The following is a 26,999-nucleotide window of genomic DNA, read 5'->3' as shown; positions in this document are numbered from 1 at the left end:
AACACAATCCGCCTTTCTCCGTGGCGGGTACGGTTCCGCTCTGGTAAAGCATATGATGCAGTATCGGCCCATTAACTCGTAGCGGTATTATACAGTTGACGCTGAATGTATAGCGTTTCCCATGGGGCGCACTGACAATGCATTGCCCCTAACACCTTCCACAAACTGCTTACATGCCCCCTTCCCAACACCCCTCCTCCTCCCGTTCATGATGGCCCCGAGAATTTACGCGACCAAGGGTTACCGTGCTTCCCCTCCAGGCTTGGCCGCAGTCAGCGGCTTCGGACGCATCGGTGATGGCGGCTTGCAAGGGAATAGCGTGGAACCTTCATCGAGGTGGCAATACGACGAAGGCCTTCACTTTATTGCACACAAAAGTGTCTCCACGCAGGAGAAGCTCTTTTATTCTAAAAAAGAAAACACTGTTGGAAGTACCCATAGTTTCTTCTTGTGCGGGACACGGTGCCACGCGACCACACTTCTGTTTTTCGCGCCAAGCCATCGCGTGTTTCGAAGTGTACGAGGCCGTCTCCATTTAACGTCTTTGTAGAAGCAAATCTTACACCCCGGCTACACTAGGGTCCGAATGTCATTTGAACCAAATGTCATTTGAACCAAATGTCATTTGACTCAAATGGGGGTGCTTCGAATGCCATACAGAATCCGCCGTGCTACACTACGATTTCAGTGGCATTTGAAAGCTTGCCGTGCTGTAGTGGCGCTGTTATCCCCCGTTCCGTTTTCGTAGAATAATACATCAATCAAATTTATGAGCAGTCTAAGGCAGTAAAAATGATACCAAATTAGAAGAGACATCAGTTTTGAGTCTAATGTGGAAGCTGTTCGCGAAGGTTTCTTCTTCTTTTTTTTTTTTGCTACCGACCCACTGGTTTTGAGAGTATGAAAATTAAGTATGTTGATTTCATATTTTAAGTAAATGAACAGTGAACAAAGTTCCATAAACATAAATATTTTGCTTGTTTTCGGAAGTATTATATTTTTTATTGCCGATCGAAGACGCTGCGTGCGAGAGTGCTAGAAATGGCATTTGAAATCCCAAATGTCTCTCTCGGTGCTCATTTGGCTCGAATGTCATTTGAGCCGAATGGCATTTCAAAACCTAGTGTAGCAGAACGTCATCGTGTAGCAGCACAACTTGGCATTTGAGTCAAATGACATTTGGTTCAAATGACATTCCGACGCTAGTGTAGCAGGGGTATCAGCCTCTTCATAAATCGCTTTCCTTCGCCTGCTCGCATCGTATCTTCTTCACTTCCTTCGTATGTAAAAGAAACCGCCACCCGAATTGCAGCAGTTTTCTCCATGATACCACAAATGCGACATGGAATGGGTTGAAACCGACCCCAACAGTCCGTGTTTGTGACTAAGACGCGTGCCCAAACATCGTAAAAGCAAACGGGTAGCTCCGTTTTCGTCTCTACGTAATTAAAAGGAAGCAAGTGCGGTAACAGGCAACACAAGAGAGTCCCTGTGTCCAAGCGGCTGCCCCTATGGTCATCACTGAGAATTATAACCTCAAGCACCAGTGTCTGTGCACGGCGAGGGTGCTGACTAGGAGGGCGATGACGTGGGTCACCGCCGAGGGCAGTAGGTGTTCGCCCAGCGACGTCGGGCGGTCGGCCGAGAAGTCTTGCTGGCAGAACACGAAGAGGAAGTCTACGGCCGTCGTGTTGTAGGCCGTGGTCGCCTCGGGTCGGCACCCCGACGAGCTGAGCGCGCGCACCAGGCAGCGCGTGTGGCGCACAAGGTCACTGCAGTCCCGCTGCGTGGCCTGGAAGCGAAAGACCCGCTTCCACGCCGTGCCCAGATCGAAGTTGGCCGTCCGGCAGTCGCCCGCGCCGTCAGAAACGGCCCCGATGCAGTGGCCGTCGTAGAAGAGGTCTGCGCAGACACAAGTGCGCGAACAGTGGTTACTTCATTTGGGACCGCGTACAACCATGCATAACCTTTCCGTCATTGGTAGCTGGCTGCGTCGTTGGGAATCGGCATCTTAAGATGTGAAATTAAAGGATACAGCTTGTGTCATCTGATCTGCAACTCGTTACAGGCAACTCTTCTGCATACTGTTACGAATCGGCCAGCAACACGTGTTTTTCCGCATCAGCGACCACGTGGGAATCGACCATGTGCGCCCACGTGTCGGTGAATCGTACTTCGTGTCTCGCCATGCCGGGTCAATCACCTCGCTTTGCAACGTGTTTCCGGCAGCTGCCAGCGCCACACCCTTCAGGCACCTGCCTTGACCTTCCCGGCTTAGACGTTTCGCTATCAGCGCGATCAGAGTTGATAGTGCGACCCCGGCACCTTTCAAGGACACTCTCCCCCCTCTCTCGGACGCCACAAGGGGCGAAGATGACTCGCGATCTTGGAAAGACTGTGCGTGTGTGTGTCTATGATTTCGTGGCGTGTTACTCTTGGGGGCGTTTTTTGGGTATAAAAGAAGCAGCACAAACGCTGATATTCATTCCTGTCTGAGCAGCGAATCCATGCGGTCGCTCTGCTCCTGTCCTGTATTGTAACCTCGCCCGTCGGGGCATTGTATGTTTTTTTGGCTTCGGCTCACCTCTCGCTATGAAGTAAACAGTTACGTTACCCTACTGCTCTGGACTTCTTCACGGCTGCAACACCGGCTGGCCGCTCGCTTCATACACGCTACCCATCGTATGTTGGAGGCCACGGAGAACGGATCGGGTGCCCCCGCCCGGTCGCAACAATACATGCCAAAGGTAGCGTTTGATGGCTGCCATGCTCGACATAAACCTGTTTTATGTTAGATGTTATATTGGATCTACAAAAAATCTATATCGAGCAGAGCCGCTAAAAGACTAGTGGGTTTAACGCACCGAAGCTACGCCTGGGCTATGTATGAGGCGTGCGGTAGTGGACGACTCCGGATTAATTTTGAACACCCGGGGATCTCTAACGTGCGCCGAAATCTCGTCCAACGGGCGTTTCTGCTTTTCGCCTCCATGTATCTGACCCGCGTCCTTGGGCCCAAGCACAAAGCCTTTTTCGTGCTGTAATGACGAACCAACCAGCCCGAATTCAAAACCTTAGATTCTCTACGCGTGCTCTATCCCCTCTCTTGTTCTGGGCTCTTCTATATCGCCCTCTCTGTTTACACACTCACGCGGATTGACCAGAAAATTTTCCGACATGCTTCCTCTATTCGCCATGTAATAAAACACACGGACACGTAAAATGCAGTGTCATTGTGCGCCCTTTCGCCGCATATAACCCATTCATTGCTAAAGGACGGAATAGTCAGAATGTGCGTGAGTCGGACATATATACTAGTCATACTGGCATTCGTACACTATAGCATCTGCGGTGTCTCTGTGGGAGAATGCGTCCCGATCTCCCGCATAAATAACGGCCATGAATAGGCGGCAATGGTAAAGCAATGACGGTGAGCGGTCGTCAAGCGGCTGCGTAACGACTCCTGGAATCGAAAAATCGAAGTCGACGTCCAGTTTCAGAGCGCTTTTTGTATAGCGAAGTAGATAGAAAGAAAACACACGGAAGAAACAGCTTTACCATCGATCCCTCCAAAACTCAAGGACACACGAATGAATTGACGTCACAGTGATCGCATTGTTTGGACATCGCTGCACACGCAAAGGCTCGTTGGGATTCGGGCTCAAAAAGCGGTTAAAAATATATATTCCAGAAGAATGCGTAGAGACGACGCCAGTGCCCATAAACCGGAATGCGTAACAATGCAAGAAATATTCGATACAATTTATGCGGGAGGAAGTTCTGACAATATCAGAAAATAGCAAATTGCACCTGAAATCTCCTTTTAACAGCCAAGCTGTTTAAGCTTTTAGTTACGCCGCCCAGCGTCACCAGAAAAAATACAAAGAAAAAATACCGAGCGCGCGCCTCGTGAGGAGCGCCCGGCTTCGGCCAGCTCGACCTTCGAGAACACTCTGCCCAGCGTTCGTGGCATGGTCTCACGCGTGCTGTTCTCCTCGCCAGTTCGCGTGCGTTCGCGCCTGAAGTGGGGGGCACAGAAGGCGAGTTCGCGCTGCAGACGCCGAGTTCGCGAAGCCGGTTGTCGCGGGTTCTAGCGCGTGCTGACGCAGCCTACTTTGGGAGAGATGTGAAAGCCTGCGGACAAAACGATCCGGACCTGCCAGCCACGGAGAACTTTCAGCGGCAAGTTCGGAAATCGATGCGAGCTGCAACAGCGATGTCTCCGACGAAGAGAGAGGAGCCGCCAGCTCTGATGTTTCTCCAGCCTTGCACCACTAGTGCAAGCTGCGGCAATTTTTTTCGTATTCGGGAAAAAAACAATTACGTCACGCGAGGCTATAATATTTTGTTAATCATTGTCCTTCCGGTTCGCTGCACAGTTGTTAATCTATCGTACAATCAGCCAACCCATGTGTATTCGATCTTTAAATTACCTGATTCCTAACCTAAATAAGCAATCTCGACGATTACCCTGTCCTGGGCCGCCCAATCAAAACGGTTTCGATAATACGTGCAAACAAGCGCTGTATTCCAGGTTTGGTTATGATAAAAACACCTCGTAATTGACTGAGCTGCATTAAATGTGGGCACACGTGATGAAACTGTCATGTCTCACTCTGCCGCCCTACAAACACAGTAGTCATCATCATCATCCCTACAAACACAGTAGTCATCATCATCATCATAATCACGTGGTGCAGTTGCTTCTCTCACTCTGCAGCATGGTGCGGTCCTTTCCGCAGAGCAGCTGGAAGGAGGAGACCATGGCCTTGATGAGCCTCTCGAAGTACTCGCGCCGTACGCCGCCCAGGTCGCCGCAGTTGAGGTAGTGGAACGCGTAGCACTCCAGCAGCTCGCCGAACCCGCTGCGCGCGCAAAGGACGCACACACAGTGATGCGCTGGTATACATACCACACGGGCTGTTCTCTTTTGTATAGGATAAGGACATTCCTAGGCTACCTAGACGTGAAAACAATTAATCTAGAATTGTTACTGGCGCGCCTGCTCACTAGTGGGATACTGACCTATTGGGAGTTCGTGGGTAAGGGATGGTGAGGGAAAGACAAATGTAGAGGGAAGGGAAGGAAGGCAAGTGGGATTTAGCGAGTATGAATAATAGAGGAGGGAGAGAGAAAACATGCGAAAAAGAGCATGAAGAAAGACTCTGAAGGAAAGTGTGATGTGCGATTCGGGGGGGAATATGAGGGCGGGGAAGAACATTTGGCGGTAGCGGCGGTATTAAAGAAAGGAAAGAGAGATAAGGAGAGGAGGGTAACCGAAGTGGGAAAAGAAAAGGGTAAGGGAGGGTTGTTATGAGCTTTGCAAATAGTTAGCGCTTCCGTACCCGGAAGGTTCACATCGAAAAAAATTGACCGCGCATCTGCTCGTTCCGCTGCAAATGCCGCCGAAAGGCGGAAGCCTTCTGCCGCCCCTGCCGCCTCTGTTCTCTCCCCATACCTCGGCAAAACTGGGCACCACTCGCTCACACTCACAGAGAAAAACATATTTTTCCTCACGCACTCACTCACCCTCACGCTCACGCTCACGCTCACTACGTGGCCTCCACAACTCGCACCGACCCACGCTCACGCTCAGCACTCGCACTCCCTTGCGCTCACGCTCACCGCTCCACTCACCCACGCTCAACGTTATTCTAGAAACGTTGCCCACGCTCAGCACTCGCCGTCTCCCCTCGAGTGTGTGCAGCAGGCCCTCCACGAGTCATGAAACCGAACAGTATTCGTGCATTACGGCGTCAGAGGGACACCCAAATCATATCCCTAAATCAACACGCCACCAGGGAATTAATTTTAGGATGCCGCATAGCAGAAGCTCAGTGACGACATATTTCCGAAGCTAAAAGCAATCCCGTCATTAACAATCATCACAGCGTGTGGCTCCTGCGACGAATAGCCAACAGGGAGTACACAGCGGTATAAGCTCCGAAAATGGCGCGAGCAACGCGAATGCACTCGCGAGCGATGAGAGGGGCTCCCCGCGAGTTTCTCTCGCACTCGCGAGGGGTGAGTGGGGCTCAGTGCGCGTGGGACTCGCACTCACTCGCACTCACACTCGTCAGTCCAAAACGATGCCAAGGCTCACTCACCACTCACTCACGAGTGGTGAGTGGGGGTGTGTGAGTGCCCTCGTGAGTCCCCCTTGCCCACCTCAGCCTCTTCTCCTCCCTTTCGCTCTTACCATGGTTAATGCAACGCCGATTTTCCCAACTGAATTTTCCCGCGCGATTTGGTGAATGAGTGCGCAACTTACCGCCCTTTTGATCGCGCTTTTTTTTAAATTTCCACAGTAAAAACCCATTCACAGTGTATTTCTGAATAAAAGAACGTTGCAACTGTCGGTTTGTGCTGTTATCTTGCCTCAAGTACGCCTGAGGTTTCTTTGTCACTGTCTAAAGTGGACATGTACTCCCCATTCCAGTGTTTTCATGATCCTGCACACACGTACTTTTTGTTCAAGGATCGTTTGAACTTTTGGCCAGGTGGTTAAATAAAGCTACAGACAGACAAACATTTTCGCGTTTTGGCGGCGCAAGAAAGACTACCGTCTTTAAAATCGTCTCCTGCAAAAAATGCAGGCCACGGAAAAAGCCTGGGGCCATGGTTTGGATAGGTATTTTCGCACATAAAACGCTGTACCTTGATCATGCAGATTGACTCTGTGTTGACGTCAACCCTGAGCGGAGCTGCCATAGCCTGCATGTGACAGCCCATACGGTTCAGCTGCGATGTATACAGATATTTTAAGAAGTGCTTATTACATTTGGTAACTTTCTCACAACCATTACAGATACCTCACGCTGTTATATTAGTTTCACCTGCATCACTATAAAGCAGTATTCTTGCGAACTGCTGAATTGTATTTTTTCAGCATTTCTCAATGCCATCGGCCTTTCGCTCTTCAGCACTCGTCGATTTCACCGCTGTCTCCGTAGGAGGATGGACAGCGTAGGCTTGCAGCAAGAGACCGCAGAAAACACAAGGCGGCTGAGGCGGCGGCATGCAGCGACACGAGGAGTGTCTAGGGAGCTGGTTCTTGTCACTCGTCGTGAGCGCCTTGTTTTCCTTTCTTTGTGCGGCGGCCCGTTTGCCACCCCTGACACACTGAGCGTGTATCTCTGGTCGATTGATCCTACGCAGCTCCGCATACGGTGCGTCAGGAGCCTTGCCTGAAAAGCATCCCACCTCAGCATGCCGCAATAGTACGGGGATAGCACGAGGGCACAGTGAATGAATGAAACTTGGAAAAAAAAAAAAATTGCGCCCACCTCCCCGCGAAGGGAACCCTGTGTAGATGCGACGCATCGTGGGGTTCACTTGGTGTTTTTGTTGGATTGATTCTGAAATCGCGCGAAACATGTCGGGAACGCGAATGGTTATTATGTTTTATGATTATTATTATGTTTTATTGGCCAATCTTGGTCAACCTCTCTAAGTGGTATGCTTGGGGCTTCGCTGTCGCAACGACCTTTACTCCATCATTGTTGCTGTAAGTGGGAGCTTCTTTTATTTTATTGCAAGTGTTAATCACTGCCCCATCATGCGTTGTACCAGTAGCATCTTGACGTAGTTTGAATGAGTCAAGGATATAAGGCGCGTTCGTAGCAGTTGATTCTGTCTCGGTTTTGTGGCGCAGTGGGAATTCGAGCACCATGTACCTCGCGTTCCGCCCACAGTGTCGTGGGATCGAAACCGGGCGCCGCTAACTATTATTTTTTTTATAGTGTAGGGGGAGGGGTGTGGACGGACAACAACGCCGTATGGAGGGACAAGGCGAGTGAATGAGATGCAGGCGCATCTAAAAAGACGCAGCAAAAGAAAAAAAATCATCTTGGTGTTGAGGATGTTCTCAAAGCCGGGAAAAGACACCAAAAACGAGCGAACACATGGCGCTAACCCGCAACTATTGGTTTATTGAAAAGAAGCTAATATGTACTGACTACGTCTCACGTCGTGCATGTTCGGGGTGTGAGAGGTGATAAACTTTCCCTTAAGGATTTGTGGTGGCGACCAGCTGAAGTGTTCCACCGGCTCCAAGGTGAACAAAAAATGTTTAAACGAGAAATGTGGGTTGTCTGAATCCTTTAGAGAAATGTGCATAGGCAACGGTGTAATTATTCTATTACACATATTACAGGGGCGGAAGGGCGGAAGGAAGCTCCGTTTCATCTTGGTCCTCATGTTCATGGCCTGAGGAAATGGTTCATAATTCTATTTTTCCGCGTGAAACGCAATCTCACGCAGGCACGCACAAATATCTGTTAACGCTCACAACATTGAAATTAGAACGAAACAAAAAAAAAGTCTACGGTGTGTGTCCTTTTTGATAGTCCATAAATCGCGTACAAATCACCAGCTTATGAGCAACGTATACATGTACACGGCCGCAAGAGGCCAGCGTCGTTTTTTTTTTTTATCTTTCGTCATTCTTTCAGGTTATCGTGACAAAGACAGATTTTAGTTCACCATGCCCAAGGTACATATTGAAGAAGTTGTAAAAAAATTGCCCCCACCTCCCCGAAGGGAATCGTGAGGAAGTGCGAATGCATTTCTTGCGCCGAGAGTACACGGCGTAGTAATTCTGACATCGCCTTGAGAGGCGCCCAGCCAGCGAACGGTCTAAACTGGAGCAGAGCGAGCAGGAGACTGTAGCGAGAGAGCGCGCGCGAGCCGACCCACGGAGGTCTGGCGGTTTATCGCTGCATATAAAGGGGGGTAAGCCGCGCTGAGCGCGCCGAGCCAGGTGGCTGAGAGAGAAGGCGGGCGCGCGAGAGAGAGGGGTGCGCGCGCAGCTGCAGCCAGTGAGGAGAGAGGAGGAGTGAGCGAAAGGGGAGGGGGACGCGCGCAGCGGCGCACGGCAGCTGCCTGGAGAGGAGGTGGTGCGTGACGTCACGGCGCGGGTGAGGAGAGGGATGCGCGCGGCGCACACCGCCGCGCCGCGAGGGAGCGGTGAGGGCGTGGCGTCACGTGGTGAGTGACGTCACTGCGCCGTTGCTACCGACGCTCCTCTCCGCTCTGCGCCGTTGCTAGGGAGAGCAGGGCTGCGGACGCCGCCGCCGCCGGCGGTGGATGGTTTGGGGTCGCTTATAAAGTGCATCGCACTTAAAAAACAGAGCCATACGAAGGAAAGTATAGATGAGTTCGAGCTTAATGAACGTCTGCGGAGAAGTCGCTATAGTAAATCTATACATTCTTGATGAAGGCGACTCTATAAAACCTGAGTTCGTGATGAGCTTCTGCCGTGTTTATTAATACTCCATAGAACCTCCATGAAACCGCAAGAAATCTCAATTGATTTTTATAAGGAATGGTTCCTGTCCGAACCCCACTACTGCAATGCCCACTGACAGTTGGGGTGACGAAAAACGTACTCGCACATGGTGGCTAGGTCCCCCGGCTCGACGAGAACCCGTCCCCTGGAGCCGAACGCTCTGTTGCGCAGGAAGGCCTCCACCAGCGGGAAGTCGCGTTCCAGGAATATGTTGAAGCACACGTCGTAGTCTTGAAGGCCCGGAAGGCAGCCCCGAGCGCCAGGTGCCAATCCTGCAGGGATCAGGTTAGAAGGAAGGAAGGAATAAAGGCGAAGGAAAGGCATGAACGTCAATCAGGCTATGGCCTAGTTTGTTATCCTACAAGTGGGAAAGGGAAACAATGAGAAACAAAGTAGAAAACAGGAAAAAAGGGGGAAGGTACGAACAGAGCGTAAAGAGGAGTGCGCAGCGCTACGACAATATAGACGATGGAATTCAGCGAGTCCATAGAGAGTAGCCTTTTGGCTATACAGTCTTCTGTACAAGTTCGTTGCTTTTAGGAAGCACAGGAGCGCTTCTGTCACTTTGCGCGTAGATTACGGAAAGCGCCAATTGCTCATGCAAAAATGTGCGGCAAATAAGTTATCTTCCATCTTTTGGGTGATCTACGGTTGGGCCATCATCTCATGCCTCGTCCTTTGTTGCTGTAGGAATCTCGCGAACAAAGTTAGTTACTTAAATACTGCCTCCTGGCCTAATGTTGCTAGCGTGCAACGCAGCATAGAACGTCTCCGCTACGTTCATGATCTCATTCTTGTTCGCAATGTTCCCAGAGTCCGCCTCAAAGTGCGTGCATTATTTATTTACAAATAAACTTGTTCTCGGCTGCCCTTAAGTTTTGCCCTTTTTTTAACATTTGTTAAAACCTTGTCATGTTGTTGGTACGAATGTCACTAACATTCAATTTCAATTTCAATTTTACTGCAACATTGTGTACATAAAATGCCATGTCGATAATATGAACCTGAACACACAAATAGCGCGATTACTTTCTACGCAAGTCAAAATTACGCACGGCTTAGTTACGAAAGCAAAGTTGGGAAATGTGGCTTTCCAAACATACCAACAAAGTGCCGTTATTGGACCTCCAGGAACTGTATTTTCTTCAATTTTCTGAGTTCTGGTTCATAGTTTTGTGTTCTCATTTCATTTGTTCATGACTGTACATTTTTAGTCAGGTTTAAATGCAGCGGCGTGATAAACGCCTGGGCGGTTAGTAGAGTGTTTTAATAATCAATTTCGACAGCTCTTCCATATTCGATGTGCTGCATATTCTTGCAGTTTCCATATTTGTGTGTTTCGCGATCAGTCCATTTCTTTTCTGAACACTATACCGGTTTCTTTTCTAGGTTATTTCCGCCCTACAGCTAGTGCTGCAACCGTGATTTTCGCAATTAGACAGCCATTTACTAGTAGGCCTACGCTATCGCCACCTTCCAAGACTGACCAAGAATTCCTTTAGAAGCGTTATTCAAAATTTCTGCATTCTGTATTTTACTGGTTTGAAATTGGTTTTCCTACTTATATTTATTTTGACCCTTTTTTTTTAAATATAGCCTGTAGTTTGTTCTGCACCTCGCCAACCTGCGATCATTATTCTTGCCAAACACCATAGCCCCCCGCACATGTGGATTTAGACTTAGAATGAAGTTGATTTCATCTTTTGCTATACCGTTCGGTCTGACCATGTCCATTTCCTACTCCTTCCTTCGCGAAAAAAAGTATTTATTACCCACGGGTTACGTGTCTCCTCAAATCCGACCAGTCCATAACCCTGGCTATTCCGACTACGAAGTTTCGAACAACTCGTTCGACTAATTGCATCTTGCCTACTTTCGCGTGTAAGTCTCCCGTCATTGTCGCGTCCAGTGGTATTTTTTACCTTATTCATTGCAGACTCGACATATTGTTAAAAAGTGTCAACAGCCTTTTTATCGTACAGTAGTTGATGCATATTGTACCGCTTTTAATCAGGACTTGGTTAAGCTTGATCACAACGGCTGCGACTCCTTCGCTACTGCTGTAGAATTGCCGCACATTTCCTGCTATCGCTTTGAGAATCAAGGCTCTGACCCTAACCTCTCCCCTGTCTCAATGTACTCTGTAGCACAAAATATGCCGGCTATTGAGCTGCATAAAGGCCTCACCAGTTCTTCTAACGTCGCCTATTGCTATGATATACCTCACTTAATGGCTGAGAACTGCAATAGCACATAAGTTACACTCGCTACACTGAGTTCGTGCGTTGAACATTGCCAGGTTTAAATTTCATAGGCGACCTGTCCGGACATAGAGATTCGTAGCACCCTCTGCTCTGTCGCTGACCTTACCGCTGCCGTGGTCAGTTGCTTTAGAGTTGCTGGGGGCTGTTAGTTCGGTCGTTGATTTATGAGGTGGTTGCGGCCGAATTCTACACGACGGTGGCCAGATCCTCTTTCGGTTAAGGAGTGCTGTTTATGCCCCAGAAAGCCTTCCTGGCATAGTTGCATCTATCTGGTGTAGCCTCCCTAGTACTCGGGACTACGTTTCTACCAGACCAGGTAGCCCTACAAAACCTGGGTGTGTGGTCCCCGTGTTCATTTGACATCCAAGTTCGTTTTTCAAGGAAATTCAGCGCCATGCCCCTCTGTGATGGCGGATGACCAGCGAAGTTGTCTGTGGATTATTGGTCGGCCACACACTCCCGCTCAAACCGCGTCGTCGCGCCGGGGCAGCTTTCAGCAGGATTGTAGCCACGCCGTCGTCTCGCATTTTCCGCCTCGCGGTATGGGTCCCAACGGTCAATAACGCTCTTACGCTTGGCTTTTTAAAGATGATAGTCTTTCTTGGACTACTAAAACGCAGAAATTTTGGTCTGTCTGTCTGTCTGTCTGTCTGTCTGTCTGTCTGTCTGTCTGTCTGTCTGTCTGTCTGTCTGTCTGTCTGTCTGTAACTCGATTCAGCCACCCTGCCAAAGTGAAACAAAATCTGCACAATATATCTAATATACTCACAGCCAAATCTGAACGTCTAAGTCCGGTGTCAGGGTTCATACTTGTCAACAACAAGAACAAGACATCACGCAAATGTAAGGTAAAAAATCGATACATAAGGCCTATTTGCAGTGTTCCTTTATTAAAATATTCATGGATGCTTGGTTTTCGCGATAGCAAATAAAATACTACCTCAACGGCAGAAAACTGTCGCCTGCTGTTGGCAGCGCTACCTCCTGGCGGCATTTAATTAAGAAATCAAACGGCAATAGCAACGAAAGGTTCCGTTAGATGGGATCCACGCTCCGCTTGGAACGCTCGTGCAGTAGGGCGTCGTGGTTCTATAAATGTTGTACTATTTATAGGGTGCCTGAATTCACGCGCGTCTCCGCCTTAGCGCTGGCATCGAGACATCCGACTTGGAGCAGTAGAACGCGGTAAATTTAAATTTACTTCAGCAAACATGTGACCTGTTATCTTGCAGATGAGCGAGACAGGAGAGGAACAGCATGAGAGGTGAGCGGGAAAGAGAAGGAAGGCCTTTACTTGGCAGGGGTGCCAGTCGACTATCAATCAATCAATCAACAGCTTTTTTTGTGAGTAGGCTTCACTGCGTAATAAAGAATGTGGGAAAGCTAGATTACAAAAACCAAGCTTACACCTAAAGTTGGTTTCACTTCTCAATACAAATGCATGGGTGAGAAGACTTTTTTTTTCAGGGGCACTATGCACTATACCATCTAATATCAAAATATAACGCTCCGGAGGCGCACAGGCGGCCAAAGGAAGAGGGTGTGCCGAAGTTGAACAGGAGGGGTGCGGCTTTTCTTGTCCTACGGCCGGAAAAAAAAAAAAAAGGGGGGAGTTAGCATACAAAATGTCCGATGTAAAAAACTGAGACCACGCTGTTCCGACTGGCTAAAGTACACTCTCAGCAAAACGTGGCTTTAGGGCCATTTATGCATCTTATCTTAGTTCATGAGTGTTTCCAACTCGGTAATGTATACATGCGCGTGCGTGAGTGGGTGCGTAGCGACACGCCAGTTTGAAAGCCGTACCATGAAAGAGCATATACTCCGTTGATTCGATATGAAGGCAATTTCCCCCAATTAGGTAAATTAAAAATTCATGAAATAAAGCAGCAGCAGGTGAGCCAAAACTCTATTTTCATTATTTTGGTCAGCATCGTTGTACACCCAATCTTCTAGGTAAGCCTTTACCCACCAAAGCGAGGACAAAATACTGCGTTTAAATGGGCCGTCACCAGAACAAATAGCATATACAGGGAAAGGGGGAGGGGGAAGGAAGTGGAGAAGAAAAGAGAAAAGAGAAGGGGTCATTGAGCTTTTCTATCTGGCTGTTTACCCGCTAATGTGACACTCACAATGTATCTCTTCTGTCCATTTGATGCGGCACTGATTAGAGCCTTTTGGCAGCCCAGGCGCCATCAGCTGAGAAAGTCAACGCCCGCGCGTCACTTCGTAATTATCTCCACGCGACGAATTTTCTTGTCCTTTGGCATAGCTGACGAACTAGCCCTGTCAAGCTTTAAAGGAGCCATGAAGACAAAACACAAGCTTGGTTCATTCAAAAGATTGCCTCGTTAGAATCATACTGACCGCACTTTTAACGTAAACTTCGCTCAAATAAGCTATATATATAATTAGGGAAAAAAGTAAATGGCCATGCGACCCACTTGCTCATTTCCTGGCACAGAACCTATGTTGTCATACCAGCCAGGTCTGCGATTGACGGAGGCCGGAAAAAGCAAACGCAATTTAGACAGAGCTTATAAGCTTGCCGAATTCGCTATTTGCGCTTAAATTTAAGCCACATCCCTTTGAAAGCGGTAAGAATGGTGGGACCGACAGTGGAAGTTACGAAAGCACACGTAAACATAGAAGTACCGATGCGTACTGCTGTTGGTACTGCGCGAACTATGCTTGGTTTAGCCAGTTTAGCTGCACAGGACTGCGGGGCTTTGGGGTAGGTTTAGACGACACTGGTTGATTGACGCAAGCAACGGTGTCTTACGTGACCGAGCGAGCACTCTGTTTCACGAAACGATTATTTTCTCCCTGAACAAAAACAAGCCAGGTTCAAATACGGTAAAAAACAAACCAGAGCCAGAAAACGGCTTGCCACGGTATGGTGGCGCCATCTAGGTTCACTAACGGTAAACAAAGCTTTCCAATCGGCAGCAGAGCGGTCGGTTCCTGTGATGTCATTGCAGACCCCGAAAACACACGATTTAGCGGGAAAATCGAAATTTTAACGTAAATTGATTAATTTCGATGTGAATAAAACGTTGTTTGCATCCGGACAAGCACTGGGGACACTATAAAACACGAAATCTTTCGAATAAAACAAACTTGTACTTTGTCTTCATGGCTGCTTTAACACATGTAGTGTAATATCGCATATACGCAGTTCATCTTCTTTCGTGAGCTAGCTGTGTGGTCAATTAGACCGTAAACGTAAAGCGTTATCCAAACGAAATAAGCGGATTAACCGACTGATACCATTCTCAATGTCATCATATTGCAATTTAGAAAATTTCGCTGAGATCATAGAATCAGTATTCGAAGACTTGCGCGTGTTTTCTACCTCTTAAATGCACTTCTAGTTAAAATGCACAACATGAACTCATACTTCCAGAAACGTCATCTACAAGACTTGTGCGAGCTTCAGAAACGCAAAACTATAAGAATTTCAAAACCCCGGCCATTTATAAACAACACTGCTATAAGTGCGTAGTAGAAATGTTCGCAGCCATCAGCGCTTCCCCTCTGTTCGCGTGATCTCCGCAGAGTGGTATCCGCCACACTCACGGCGCGGGTGGCGATTCTATCGGATAGTAACGTGCTAGCGGGGCGGTGTCCACGTCCTATTTCCTCTTCCGGTAAGGCAAGGAAAGTGAGAGCGCTGATAAGTTCGCGTGCCCCGGGGGGAGCCGCGGAGCGTCCGGTCGGCTTTACAGCCGCTATCAGCCCCTCTCCAGGCTAATGGGCTTAGAAGCGCCCGGTGTAATGACACGCGCTGCCGGTAATGGCGAAAACGTGATGCAGATGAATACTAGCGGTTAGTTACAACACGGTATACAGTGTTTAGTGTTCATGTAAACACTCTTTCACACGCACATACTATATATATATATATATATATATATATATATATATATATATATATATATATATATATATATATATATATATATATATATATATATATACAAAAATAGAGGGGCCGGCAGTCCCAAGCGCCAAGGAAAGCACAGGAGAACATGTGGTCTCTCATTTATTTTTCTTTAAACAGATAGTTTTTAACAGCGGAGCTGCTGCACCTGGTCGTAATGTGTGGCGCGTAGCGCACTAAAAATACAAAGGAAATTCCGAGCGCTCGTGAACGCGTGCCTCGCGGGAACCGCCCAGCGTCCCCGGCACGCGCAGTGGCTTTAGCAAAAAAAAAAGAGAAAAACTGGCAAAAACCACTAGTAGCGCCTGGCGTTGCCTAGCAACCAACAATGCCCCAGCTGGCGCCACACTTGCTCCACGGAACCTCGACGCGCCTCCGGGAACGTTGCGCATGCGTCGTGTACGTAGGCGCCGCCGCTGTGCGTCCCAGCTGTCGTCAACCGCTACCGTGCATGTAATTCTTGGCATGAGGAACACGATGACATCAATGCATATGAAGATGACTACTACTGGCACAGTGCAAAGCGACGACCTAACGTGTAAATAAACAATTTCTAACATGTAAAAATGCGTGGTCATGTGTTCTTCAGTGCTCACGTATAAAGAAATCCTGCAGCTTCGATATGATTCAAGCGTTGCGCGACTTAGTGTAAGCTTCGCCAGTTTTCAATTTTAAACATTTGAAAGATCGGAAGAAAGTTGCGAAAAAGATACTTTCCAGGTGGAACCCGAACCCACGACCGTATATATATATATATATATATATATATATATATATATATATATATATATATATATATATATCAGGGTGTCGAACCGGAACCGAACCGAACCGTAAACCGGAACTGAACCGATATTTTTGCCGGAACTGAACCCGAACCCGAACCGTTATTTTTTGAGCGCGCTGAACCCGAACCGGAACTGAACCGAAAAAAAAATAACGGTTACCGGTTCATGCCGAAATGGTTCGACCCTCTGTTGTTGATATTGCACAGTAAATGCAATTCAGGCCTTTTTTTCTTTCACGTACCATCAACTTCGTACTTGCTCGGGTACTTTCCCCTCCCGACAATTGAACACTATCACGCTCTATGTAACAACAGGGGAAATGAATTAGCACCATTGTAGCAATGGTCTGTTGCTGCTGGAGGCGCGAGCGTAGTGCAAGCTGACCAAACGAAATGTCATTCTCGGCAGCTTGCAGGGGATATAAAACGACTTTGCCCTTCCCTAGTTGCGACTTCATTGGAGCAATCAGGCTGCAGGAGTGCTCCACTGCGCAACAGCGAAAGCTCACACCCGATGTGTGCAAACTTTTTGCATTTCATAATTTGTTTAAAAGGTCCGACACCTGCAAATTATTAATACTTGACAAGTGTGACCGCAGGAGCTGCTCAGTGGCTAATCCGTTTGCTAAGCCGTTTGCCCAACTCGCTACATTGCTTCTACTGCGACTCGTTCCGGAGGGGAGTACTGCTGTGGACGAATTTAAGAGCGTCTACCCAAAAAGTCCCATCTCATGCTCCGCGTGACAAATTTCCCTTTCATTTTGTAACCGCATTATCTGTTGTAAGATTCCGCAATGTAGCACACGGAACGATGGTAGGGGTTCAGGCGGTACGATGACATACTGATTGTAATGCACACTTTCGGTATCGCAAAAGGAATTGCAGTGGTCAGAGCAATAATGCAGTGACTGAGCATTAACTAAAGCTTACTTTTAACAAAAGTGTGGCTAACACATTCGATAAGGTGACAGCTAACAAATTATTCAGGGTGACCAAATATTCTAATTCATTGGTAGTATTTATGTGCCTGTTGTAGGATTTTTCTGTTTTGTTACAAATATAAAAAAAAATGTGCGCTATTGGTATTAAGCGCTGGTATTTGAACGCGCCAGTACGCAGGACTAAATTTCAAGCTTCAAGGTTAGCGTGATGGGTGATTGCATAGCGACGATTGCGATTTCAACAAAAAAGGAAAGGACAGAAAATATATCCCACCGTCATATGTCTTGGCGGTGGCTTTATGAATAGTCGCTGGGACAACATAATGTGAGCGAGAAAGAAGGTGGTAAATCGTCGCCATTTCATTTGTTTTTCTAATATCTCGTGATTGTTTAAAGTTTGCTTTGCAATTGCGCCACTGCCCTTGGGGAACAGCAGAATTTTGAATTTTTGTTTGTGTTTTGACTTGACGGTCGTTTTAAACTAGTAAATGTTTTTTTCTAATTTCAGTGATAATTCAACTCGTCGAACCGGTTCGCGAACCGGTTCAAGCTCCCGAACCGGTTCGTGAACCGGTTCGGTACGTGATTTTGTCGAACCGGAACTGAACCGGAACGAAATTATTTCACCCGAACCCGAACCGTAACCGAACCGGTATTTTTTTCGGTTCGACACCCTGATATATATATATATATATATATATTCATTTCAACTAAAAAAATTCTTCATCTCTTTCTATGACCCACCACAACCTCCCCTTTGCTTTCCGAGGTTTTCTTGACTGCCAACCCTTATTTTCTGTCTTATTTCACGGAGCCCCTCATTTCCCATTTTCTGATTCGCTACATGCTTAGCGAGGGCCTCTGTTCTGGCAGTCTTGGTGCCAAAGGGAGCTTAAGAGGGTTCAACGCTGGTCGACCACTCTCGAGATGTCGTAGACGCTCGAGTCACGGCGCGGGGGTTAAAAAGAAGGTCCCCTTCACCCCGAGTAGTCCGAGTGGCGCTGGCTACCACCCCCAAGTGCAGGAAACAAAAATACCTTAACATAAATACCCGAGAAAGTGCTGGGGAAACAGCCCCGCCGGTAGCGTAGTGGTTATCGCACCAGACCGGTATTCTGGAGGTCGTGGGTTCGGATCCCACCTGGCGGGCATTTTTTCACCACTTTCTTTTCGACTCAAAAAATTCTTCATCTCTTTCTATGACCCACCACAACCTCCCCTTTGCTTTCCGAGGTTTTGTTGACTGCCAACCCTTATTTTCTGTCTTATTTCATGGAGCCCCTCATTTCCCATTTTCTGATTCGCTATATTATATATATATATATATATATATCACACGAAGACAGTAGAACATTGGTCTAAGGGACAGCCTCAATCACGTCCCCGTGCCAACCTTTCGACATATGGTGCTTGTTGATAACTATGTAGGACATTGGGCCCAAATAAATTCCTCTCTACGACGTGAGGTACGCATCGGCGTGTACGTTTCAGTGCATGAATACGACTTGACTGACGTGTGCCACACATCCCTGTCACCTTATATCTACCTCGCAATTATGTAAAAATTTCTGGCATCGTCTAAGGTCGCCGAATTAAGCAAGCTAATCTCAAACACCTGCAGGCCTATCTTTCTTCGTTTTCGAACCTTCAGATTAATGCACAGCTCAGACGTTACTGAGCCTGAGTTCAGGCGTACGATTCCCCACCAGAAAGGGCTCATGACAATGGAGAAGCACAGACGGGCCCCAGTACTTGTCACACATTCCTCATAGCACTGGCTCTGTGTTTCTCGTGATGAATCTCTGAGTTGATGCGAAAACTTGGACATTCCGCTGGTGTCCGTGTTGGGGCAATGGCCCGGTGGGCCCTGCTTTCATTTTGCCTCTGCTTCTATCGCCGTGTGCAGGCGGCCGCGTTATCGCTTTGAAGAAAGAGACGTCCCACGCGCCAGCAGCTGCCTTGAGGGCCCGGCCGCAAACAGAGCGCGGCTCCCGGGCACCTTTAGGACTCGTGCCAAGAAGGCAGATTTCCAGGCGGAATATCTCCGGCGCAGCGCAGAACGGCCACCGTGAGGCCGGACGCTTTCTTTTCATGCTTCCAGGACAGCGCGGGTGGGTGCGGTAGAACGGGGAGCGGTACCGCTGTTCGATGGAAGCGCCGCTAAATCCGCTCGTCCTGCGAGTTTGTGTACAACGACCCGTATAGTACGCGGCCCGTATCGACGCCGGGCTCTTGGGAAGTGACCTTTCCCACAAACAACCCTCCGGATGGGTAGGAAGCCGGACACGTAACCGCTGGAAATTCCCGGGTGGAAGTAGGAGAAAGAGAAGCATGTGCACATGATCTCGGTAAATTCCCTTCCTCTCAATCTACCCTTTCCTACTGTCTTTCGCGATACCGAGAACGCACGTATACAACCTACAGGTTTACGTTAAAGTTATGCGCAGCGTTACTGAATTTGTTTCATTGACATCATCAAAACATTGCAACTAGAGAGCATCACTCACTCATTATCGATCATCTCAATCAGGTGATTTAGTATTTGTGCCTGACTCCAGCAAAAATAATTCTTTACTCCAGGTCCAGCTATACACAGGGTCATTTTGACGCCTAGTTTCTCGATAACCGGCTACTAAAACTTGTCCATGCGGTAATGACGCTATGACATGTGATACCAGTTGCAATAAACTGTCTCGCCTGCTTCTGTTTTTTTTTAGCCGCAATGTGCGCCGGCATCCAGCCACAAAAAAAAAAAAAAAGAAAACGAAAATACCGCCTGGAGCTCCACCTTTACAGAAAAGCACACTTGCTAGGAGCGCGGCAATTACTTTGGCTTAGTTTAAGCCAGTTGTCCTCGATTCACGCTCCCACACAGCAGAGTTTGTAGATGCCCTCCTCATCGAAAAAAAAAAGTTACATGAACTGCTGAAAGGCTGGCATAAAACCACCGTACAAGTTACACGATTTAGCAGTTATAGAGCTAGTACGCTCGCGATGGTAGGTGCGCCTAATCTTATCGTCACCAGCAGGATTGCATGCCTTAGCCACCCGGCCACTACAGTGAACGCTAGTTAATTCGCATTATGATAGGATAAGGTTACAGCAATCCCATACTAAAGAAAAATACTGGGCATCTCGGAATACGGTTGGTATATCGATAAAAGTAGCGGTTCTGTAACGCGTGTTTTTGGGTGAGGCCACGTAAAGTGTCAAATAGTCTACGATTGAAAGGATAACCAGCGCAAAACGACGAACCACAAGAAAAGGGTACGAACAGACCCGGCGCCGACTCACAACTAAAGTTTTCAGCTGAACGCAAGGCTGAAATCTTGTGTTTTGTCATTTTGCGCTGGTTATCCTTTTAAGGATGTACCGACTCGCGCAATCTTCAGTTTCAGCAACGATTGAAAGCTTTCGTGGTTTTTATGCTGGCCGTCTAGCCCGTACAACGCATAGTAGTCCTTTGTTTTTATCTCCACCAAAGTTTAGCTTTTTCCTGTTTATTGAACGTACCCTTAAAGGACCCGTAAAAGTACTCTATACGAGGAGGGGGCACAGATCAGAGCTTCAATTTAGAAGCAAAGCTGCGAATCAGTTTCGACTGTATTGTAACCTTAACATTGAAGAACTGCCTCAGCGGAACGCGCTTAGCGGGCTTCACCCGAGAAGGTCCTCGTACGCGCATGGTCGGCCTCGAGTCGGTTCAGTAATCGATACGCTGAGTCACGTGGCCAGCCTGCACGTGTCACCGGCGACGCCACGGCGTCGCGCCAGAGTGACACATGCGCACGCCTCTCGAGGGTTCCAGGAATGAATGCAGCAAAGGGAAGCCCGAGAAAAAAGCGCCAAAAAGAAACACATATCGGGTTAAGAGAACGCACGCGCGTCGGGATCACCCGGTGGTATCTGGAATGTCGAGGCAGACGGTTAATGAAGATGTTTCAAGAAGGACGAGAGGAGAAGGGGGTGAGAAGCGGCAGTGGTCAAGGCCACCGATGCCACATCGGTAACGGTCGGCGTGTCAGATATGTTTGCGACACCGCACACCCGCAGACTTGTAGCCGGATGTTTTTGAACTGAACGAGTGGAATCCGGAGCGGTGCAGGTCCCCTTCGAGTTCAGTGTGTAGAGCGGACTAAGCCGTCCAACCTGCACATCTTGTCTGTAGAGCCGTTCAATTTAGGCTCCTGGCTTAACGCACATGTGAAGGTGTTTATTCGTTAAGGACAAATTCGATTTATTTTTCCCTGAAGCAAGAAAAATGCCCGCACATTTCAGAGGACAAAGTTTTGCTGGAACCAGATCTTGACAAGGTGTGGCTCATTGATTGAGTATAGGAAAGAAAGCCAACGGTCAAGAACGCAAACAGTTTGGATGTAAGCAAGTTTGTTGAGTGGTATTACAGACCTAGTCTATTTTGTTATACACATTCAATGGACGTCTCTTGTTTTATCGTATAATACGGTGCATGCTTGGCTCCCAGCGAAAATTCGTCCGCAGGATACGTCGCTGCGCACGGTCATTGTTTTCATAATATGCACCTTACTAAATGGAGGGTGACCTGCTCCTCTAGCGCTCCTCAAGTTTCTGTGGAGTGGGACAAGGAGGGGGAGTCGCAGTCCGGCCTTTCCTCACCGGAGGTGGATTATAGGAATGGCCGAAAGTCTCTGGTAGAGGCATTTGCTCTGCAATGGACACAAATAAGCTGTGTATTATGATGCTGATGCCGACGACGACGACGATGATAGCAAAATAGAGTGAAAAGTGATCCTCACAACTAAAAAGAAGGATCCCCTGCCTTGTAACGGGTGGTGATGTGTCGTGAATGAATACGCCTATCTCTGGTTATCACTATTTCACGTTCTCATAAATAACAGACCATAGAAGTTAGTTTTTCCCGCCTTAGCACATTTAGCACATTTTTAAATATTTTACTACTACTTTTATACTACCTTTCCTGTCAACGTTTATCCCGAAAGACCTCAGAAATAACACTGTGGTACTCTAGGCACGTCGCTCAAGCTTTAGACCACCACGAAGCATTCACGCATCGGCATATACTTGCCCCGCGTTTCTTTATCCAGGCGGCGGGATGGACACAGGTTCGTACATCTCTTATTTGGGGAGCATTTATTTTTAAGGTGGCCCAAGAGGTCGACAGCCGACTTGTGTGCGCAGGAAAGAGTTGCCGCGCTGGCGAGCGCAGTACGTGCTCGACAACTCCTTTGTCGTTCACCTATCGATCTGTGTAGTTCCCGAAAGTAAGTTCAGTGTCCGACCTTTGAAGGGCGTGTGAGTGCACCGTAATGAGTTGGGCAGAGCGCCAGAACTTGCGACGTGCTGCATCGATCTGTTTTTCATGAAAGCGAAGCACGTAAGCGTTGATAAGGGACGGCAGATCTCTTTATTATTCAAGCACCCGGCGTAGAACAGGAAAAAAAAAAAGAATTTATTCGTTACGCGTTACCAACGGTAATAAAGTATTTTTATTAGTTAGATTATGCGGTTGGCACGCATGTTAAGCTGAAAAAAGCCGAATAATTCAAGATTTTTGATTGAGACTGACGACATTCTGTTCAGTCCTTCCTCTGGGCGTGATTTAATGCTGCATCAACTATGGCGTTGTGGCCAGCGTTCTGGACGGCACAGAAACGCTTGTGCTCTGACTGTCAGAACTTTATCGAGAGCGGTTTCTTGACATTAGGTGTACTTTTTAAAGTGCAGAGCACTTTAGGGGCTCACCTTGTCGTCGTAGCTCGCTCGCTGGACCCAAGCAGAGCCATACGGCGTTCTGTCGTCGCGGCGTAACCCAGAGGCTTCGACAGCCAAGCGGTTTATATAGTCATAAGCGTTCGAAACTCGTGAACCGCTGGTGCTTGTCATACATATCTCCCCGTTGTTCAGCGCAAGGAAAAATATAGGTACATTTGAGGCAAAATATGCGAAATTAACCGGTAGCGCCCGCGTTCATTTTGTTAGGAACGCTCGTTGGGTTGGTTTTTATGGTAGTAAGGGAAAAAAGTGGTAGTGCAATGCCGACACGTACGGGAGGAAAAGCAAGTACAAAACGAACAGAACTCCCGCTGCTGCCTGCAGTTTCAGGCAGGGAGCGCGCAAGCATTGCGAAGGCGGGAAATTTGAAATGCGTTGGATGAACCTCCGTTGAATACATCAGGAGAGGAATGAAACCCAGGGCTGCACTGCTGTCACAGTGAAAAAAAAAAAAAGAAAGGTAATCAGCAGCAAAAACAAAAAGAGGGGTGTATGTTTATGTGAACTAACATAACAACAAACTATGTAGTAGTTTATACGTTCGAAATACTTTATTTTTTGTTTCGTAATTTTATATTTATTATTATTATTATTATTATTATTATTATTATTATTATTATTATTATTATTATTATTATTATTATTATTAGACAACTTCAGCCTTGTCCTTGTACATTTAATTTACAAACACTCATATACATAAACTCTTCTCAGAATTTTTCCTTGTGTATCTCGTCGATTTTATTATTTGGGATGACAATAAAGTCTCTCTCTCTCTCTTATTATTTGTTTGTTTTGCACGGGTTACAAGTGCCTTCATGGTGCTTTGCTGGGAAAAGATTCATAGTAAATGCAACAAACTACCGTACCAAACAAGACGATTCCAGGAACAAAACATAGGCCCCCTGAAAGTGTGGTGTCAGTAATGGCGAGCGATTTGCCACGAATAGTACGAAAGAAAAGCAACAAACAAGCTGCTATTTCAAGTTTACCAAACTCAAGCCCGAAAGCCAGACAATAAAACACTGAGTGTCGCAAGCACACCATAGAAGGCGGAGAAAAGATCTACACAACGACAGCATTGTGTAGTCGTAGTCACAACGTAATGTAATCACAAGGTAACGCAGCTGATTTAGTTCCTGAATAAATTTGCTGCGAGTCAGACCTATGATAATATTACAACTTTTCGTGAGTTGTTGCGTTGGCGAGCAGAAGTTTATTTAAAGACGTCGTCGGTGCTGTTAGGCGATACAGGTGGGTGCGTGTTCACTTGATTACGGAAGCAAAAGCCAGTGCCAATAGATTGATAATTCTCGAAGCTGTAGACAATGTTCAATATTTCTGCGAAAACCCTGAGGCACACCGAGTGCATATATGCACTCATGATCAAGAGAGAAGTAACTACACAAATGACGGATGCGCATGTGCTCAAGACACTACTTTCAACTAATAATTAGGCTGGGAAACAAATAAATTGTTTCATTATACCCCACTTGAAAGGGTGAGGAAAGAATCATACGCCGGAAATCAACATATTATTAAGGAGCGCAGTGAAATTAACAAAATACTACATGCGAAAGAGTGAAGGGGTGCCAAACTTCCTCAAAGGCACGAATGAGCACAACTTTATGGAGGGTGGAACATAAACGTGGAATGAATATGAAAAGTTAGACGCGAAATTTGGGCCGTATTTTGAAACTATTTCATCCACAGAGAAGGGTAAAATTCATTGACAAGGTGCAGCAATAATATAAAGAACGAAAATATCCTAAGCACGCTGAAGCCATGCCGCTGTTATTCGGGTTTATCCATTCGCTGATTACATTTAGTTTATGGTATAAGGCAGCGCGTCCCTCAACAGCCTGCATTTGAACCGGCTGCGTGCCGCCTACGGAGGGTGACTTACCGGAAAGGACCGACGCGGTGAGGAAAAGCCCAACCGCGGGCCACGGAGCGCTGAGACGCACTCTCCATTGTGACCGGCTTGTCATCTCATCTTACTCCGCTTCGTCTCGCTCCTAGCGCGCAGAAGAGGCTGGACGGGTCAGCTTCGAGTGCGGGCCTGTTCACGGAGCGCTAGCCGCAGCCATGCCCTGTTGTCCGGCGGCAACAACGTGCTTCTCGCCTGGACGTGGATCGAAGGCAGCCGCTGGAGCGGTGGCGGCTGACGACGCCGCTGGGATTGCCCCATACCGAACGTCTGCTTCGCCCCTTCCGTTGCAGACGACAGACATGGCCGTGGTGGCTGCAGAGGGGGACGGTGGAGAGGTCCAGCGAGAGAGAACGACGACAGTCTTGAGAAAAGGAGAGAGGGAGGGAGAAAGGAAGGAAAGAGGGGAGAAACACGCACAAACAACATGGCGCTGCGGAGAGCTGGGCGAAAAGGAAAGGGCAGCCGCTATAAAATAGGAGGAGGTCGCGTGCTTCCCCCGCGCAAGGCGGCCGAGAGCGAAGGTCGAGGAGCGAGAGCGGCGAATGACGTAAGGGGGCGAGCCTTCCGGCGCTTTGACGCGATTTCGACGGGTGGGCGGGAAAATCGAACCTCTCCAAAGCCTCCACCTGGGCCGCGCGCTTTGAGGTTCGAACTGGTTCGTAGAAAACTTGAAGGAAAGCGGCATGATTCCGTTGCAGGCATCCATGCATTGTAGGAGTTCCCGAAAACGGATTATGTTTTCGGCAACTAAAAACTATAATACAATAACAATACAATTACGCTAACAACAACAAAAAAAGAGAACGATAGCTGCTCCTCGGGCGCCCATGACTCCGCGTAGCAGTGGCGTAACTAGAGGGGGGGGGGGGGGTACAAGTGCCCCGGGCGCCACTTGGGAGGGGTCGCCGAGCCGAGTCTGTCGGTGTTGGTCTGTCCAACTTGTGTACGAGGGGGAAAAATGGCAGCGGGGCTATCTTTCAATTGCAGGGTGGCGCAGCTACAGAAGTCATTGTTGGAGAGAGTTCTTGTTTGGGGTTATTGGTACGGCATCGTAACACAAGGATAGCCCTGCGGAAGGCGAAGACGGAGAGAAGGGACACACACGAGGCGCCGGCGCCCCCCGCATTCCCCTGCAAAGTGCCCCGGGAGTGTCCCCCTCTCTTCGTCCTCGCCTTCCGCACAGCTATCCTTGTGTTACAATGCCGCTGTTCAAGCAATTAAACTGTTCTCCTTGTCGGGAAGCGCCGCACACATGTATGAATACATAGGTACGCCCGGATGAGGGAGTTCGGAAGGCAACACGGGATGATATCCAGTGTGCTTGCGTTCGTGCTGTACGTTCGCATGTGTTTTCATGTGCAGCGACGAGAGGGGGGGAGGGGGGGGGGGGGGCGTGCGTAAAATTTGCGGCCTTATATTACGATTAGCCCTTTGCGGGTATTCTTACAAGGCGAGTGAAAAACGTTCAGGGAATTGTAGAGATCCTGGTATTTAAAAGTCGCGGTGCTTACTGTTGTCAAGTATGAGTCGGAGATGGAGTGCAAGGGTCGAAGCGGTAAAGCCAGTCAGTAGGTACCTTGAAGACATATTTGAAGTTTTCCATGGCAAATAACGGCAAAGAAACGAGTGAAACGAGAAGTGATCGCACACAGCTATTGCACCAGCGGATGTTAAGGTATGATGTTTTTATTTTGCTCGGCTTTTGGAACAAGATTTTGGTTGGAATAGATCCTGTTTAAAGGCTGCAAGACTCAATAATAAACTTTTACGAGGCTGCTTTAGACATGAATGCTTTTAGAGAACAGTTTCGTGACGAAAGGGAAACGCTGGTGAGTAAGTCACTCGATGAAGGGCTTGGTGTCTGTGAGTCGTGGGATGTCAATGTTGAAAGGCGTTCGAGACGAAAAATAAACAGATGGCTGGTGAAAAGTGGAAAGGAGAGGCGTGAACGGCTAAGCAGAAAATACAAAGGGTCATGAAATCCACACTCGATCGTCCTCATTCTGAAATGGACGAGAGGTTTACTCGCCTGCAGGATACCGATGCCAAATTTGGCTTTTTCCTCGACAT

The 26,999-nt window shown here is 47.9% G+C and overlaps 1 protein-coding gene across 1 annotated transcript; it reads right to left on the bottom strand.

Annotated features, from left to right (window-relative positions):
- Positions 1-729: 729 nt before the first annotated feature.
- Positions 730-25,249, bottom strand: LOC144153776 (uncharacterized). The gene is made up of 4 exons (XM_077685502.1): positions 24,903-25,249; positions 9,390-9,561; positions 4,714-4,865; positions 730-1,902 (listed from the first exon to the last, which is right to left on the bottom strand). The coding sequence occupies exons 1-4, from the start codon at positions 24,985-24,987 to the stop codon at positions 1,529-1,531; spliced, it is 783 nt and encodes a 260-aa protein (XP_077541628.1). The 5' UTR covers positions 24,988-25,249; the 3' UTR covers positions 730-1,528.
- Between the last annotated feature and the right edge of the window lie 1,750 nt (positions 25,250-26,999).

Source organism: Haemaphysalis longicornis, unplaced genomic scaffold (genome assembly GCF_048455015.1).
Source record: "Haemaphysalis longicornis isolate Haplotype H1 unplaced genomic scaffold, Haemaphysalis longicornis Haplotype H1 scaffold_9, whole genome shotgun sequence".
Classification (NCBI taxonomy): domain Eukaryota; kingdom Metazoa; phylum Arthropoda; class Arachnida; order Ixodida; family Ixodidae; genus Haemaphysalis; species Haemaphysalis longicornis.
The sequence above is the reverse complement of the archived record's forward strand: the minus strand, read 5'-3'. Positions and strand labels throughout refer to the sequence as shown.

Bases quoted from the DNA above. Each gene is read 5' to 3' on its own strand.
- LOC144153776 (XM_077685502.1), bottom strand. From the start codon at position 24,987: ATGACAAGCCGGTCACAATGGAGAGTGCGTCTCAGCGCTCCGTGGCCC. The intron at 9,562-24,902 runs GTAAGTCACCCT...TGATCCCTGCAG, and splicing joins CACCGCGTCGGTCCTTTCCG to GATTGGCACCTGGCGCTCGG. The intron at 4,866-9,389 runs GTACGTTTTTCG...TTGCGCGCGCAG, and splicing joins GACCTAGCCACCATGTGCGA to CGGGTTCGGCGAGCTGCTGG.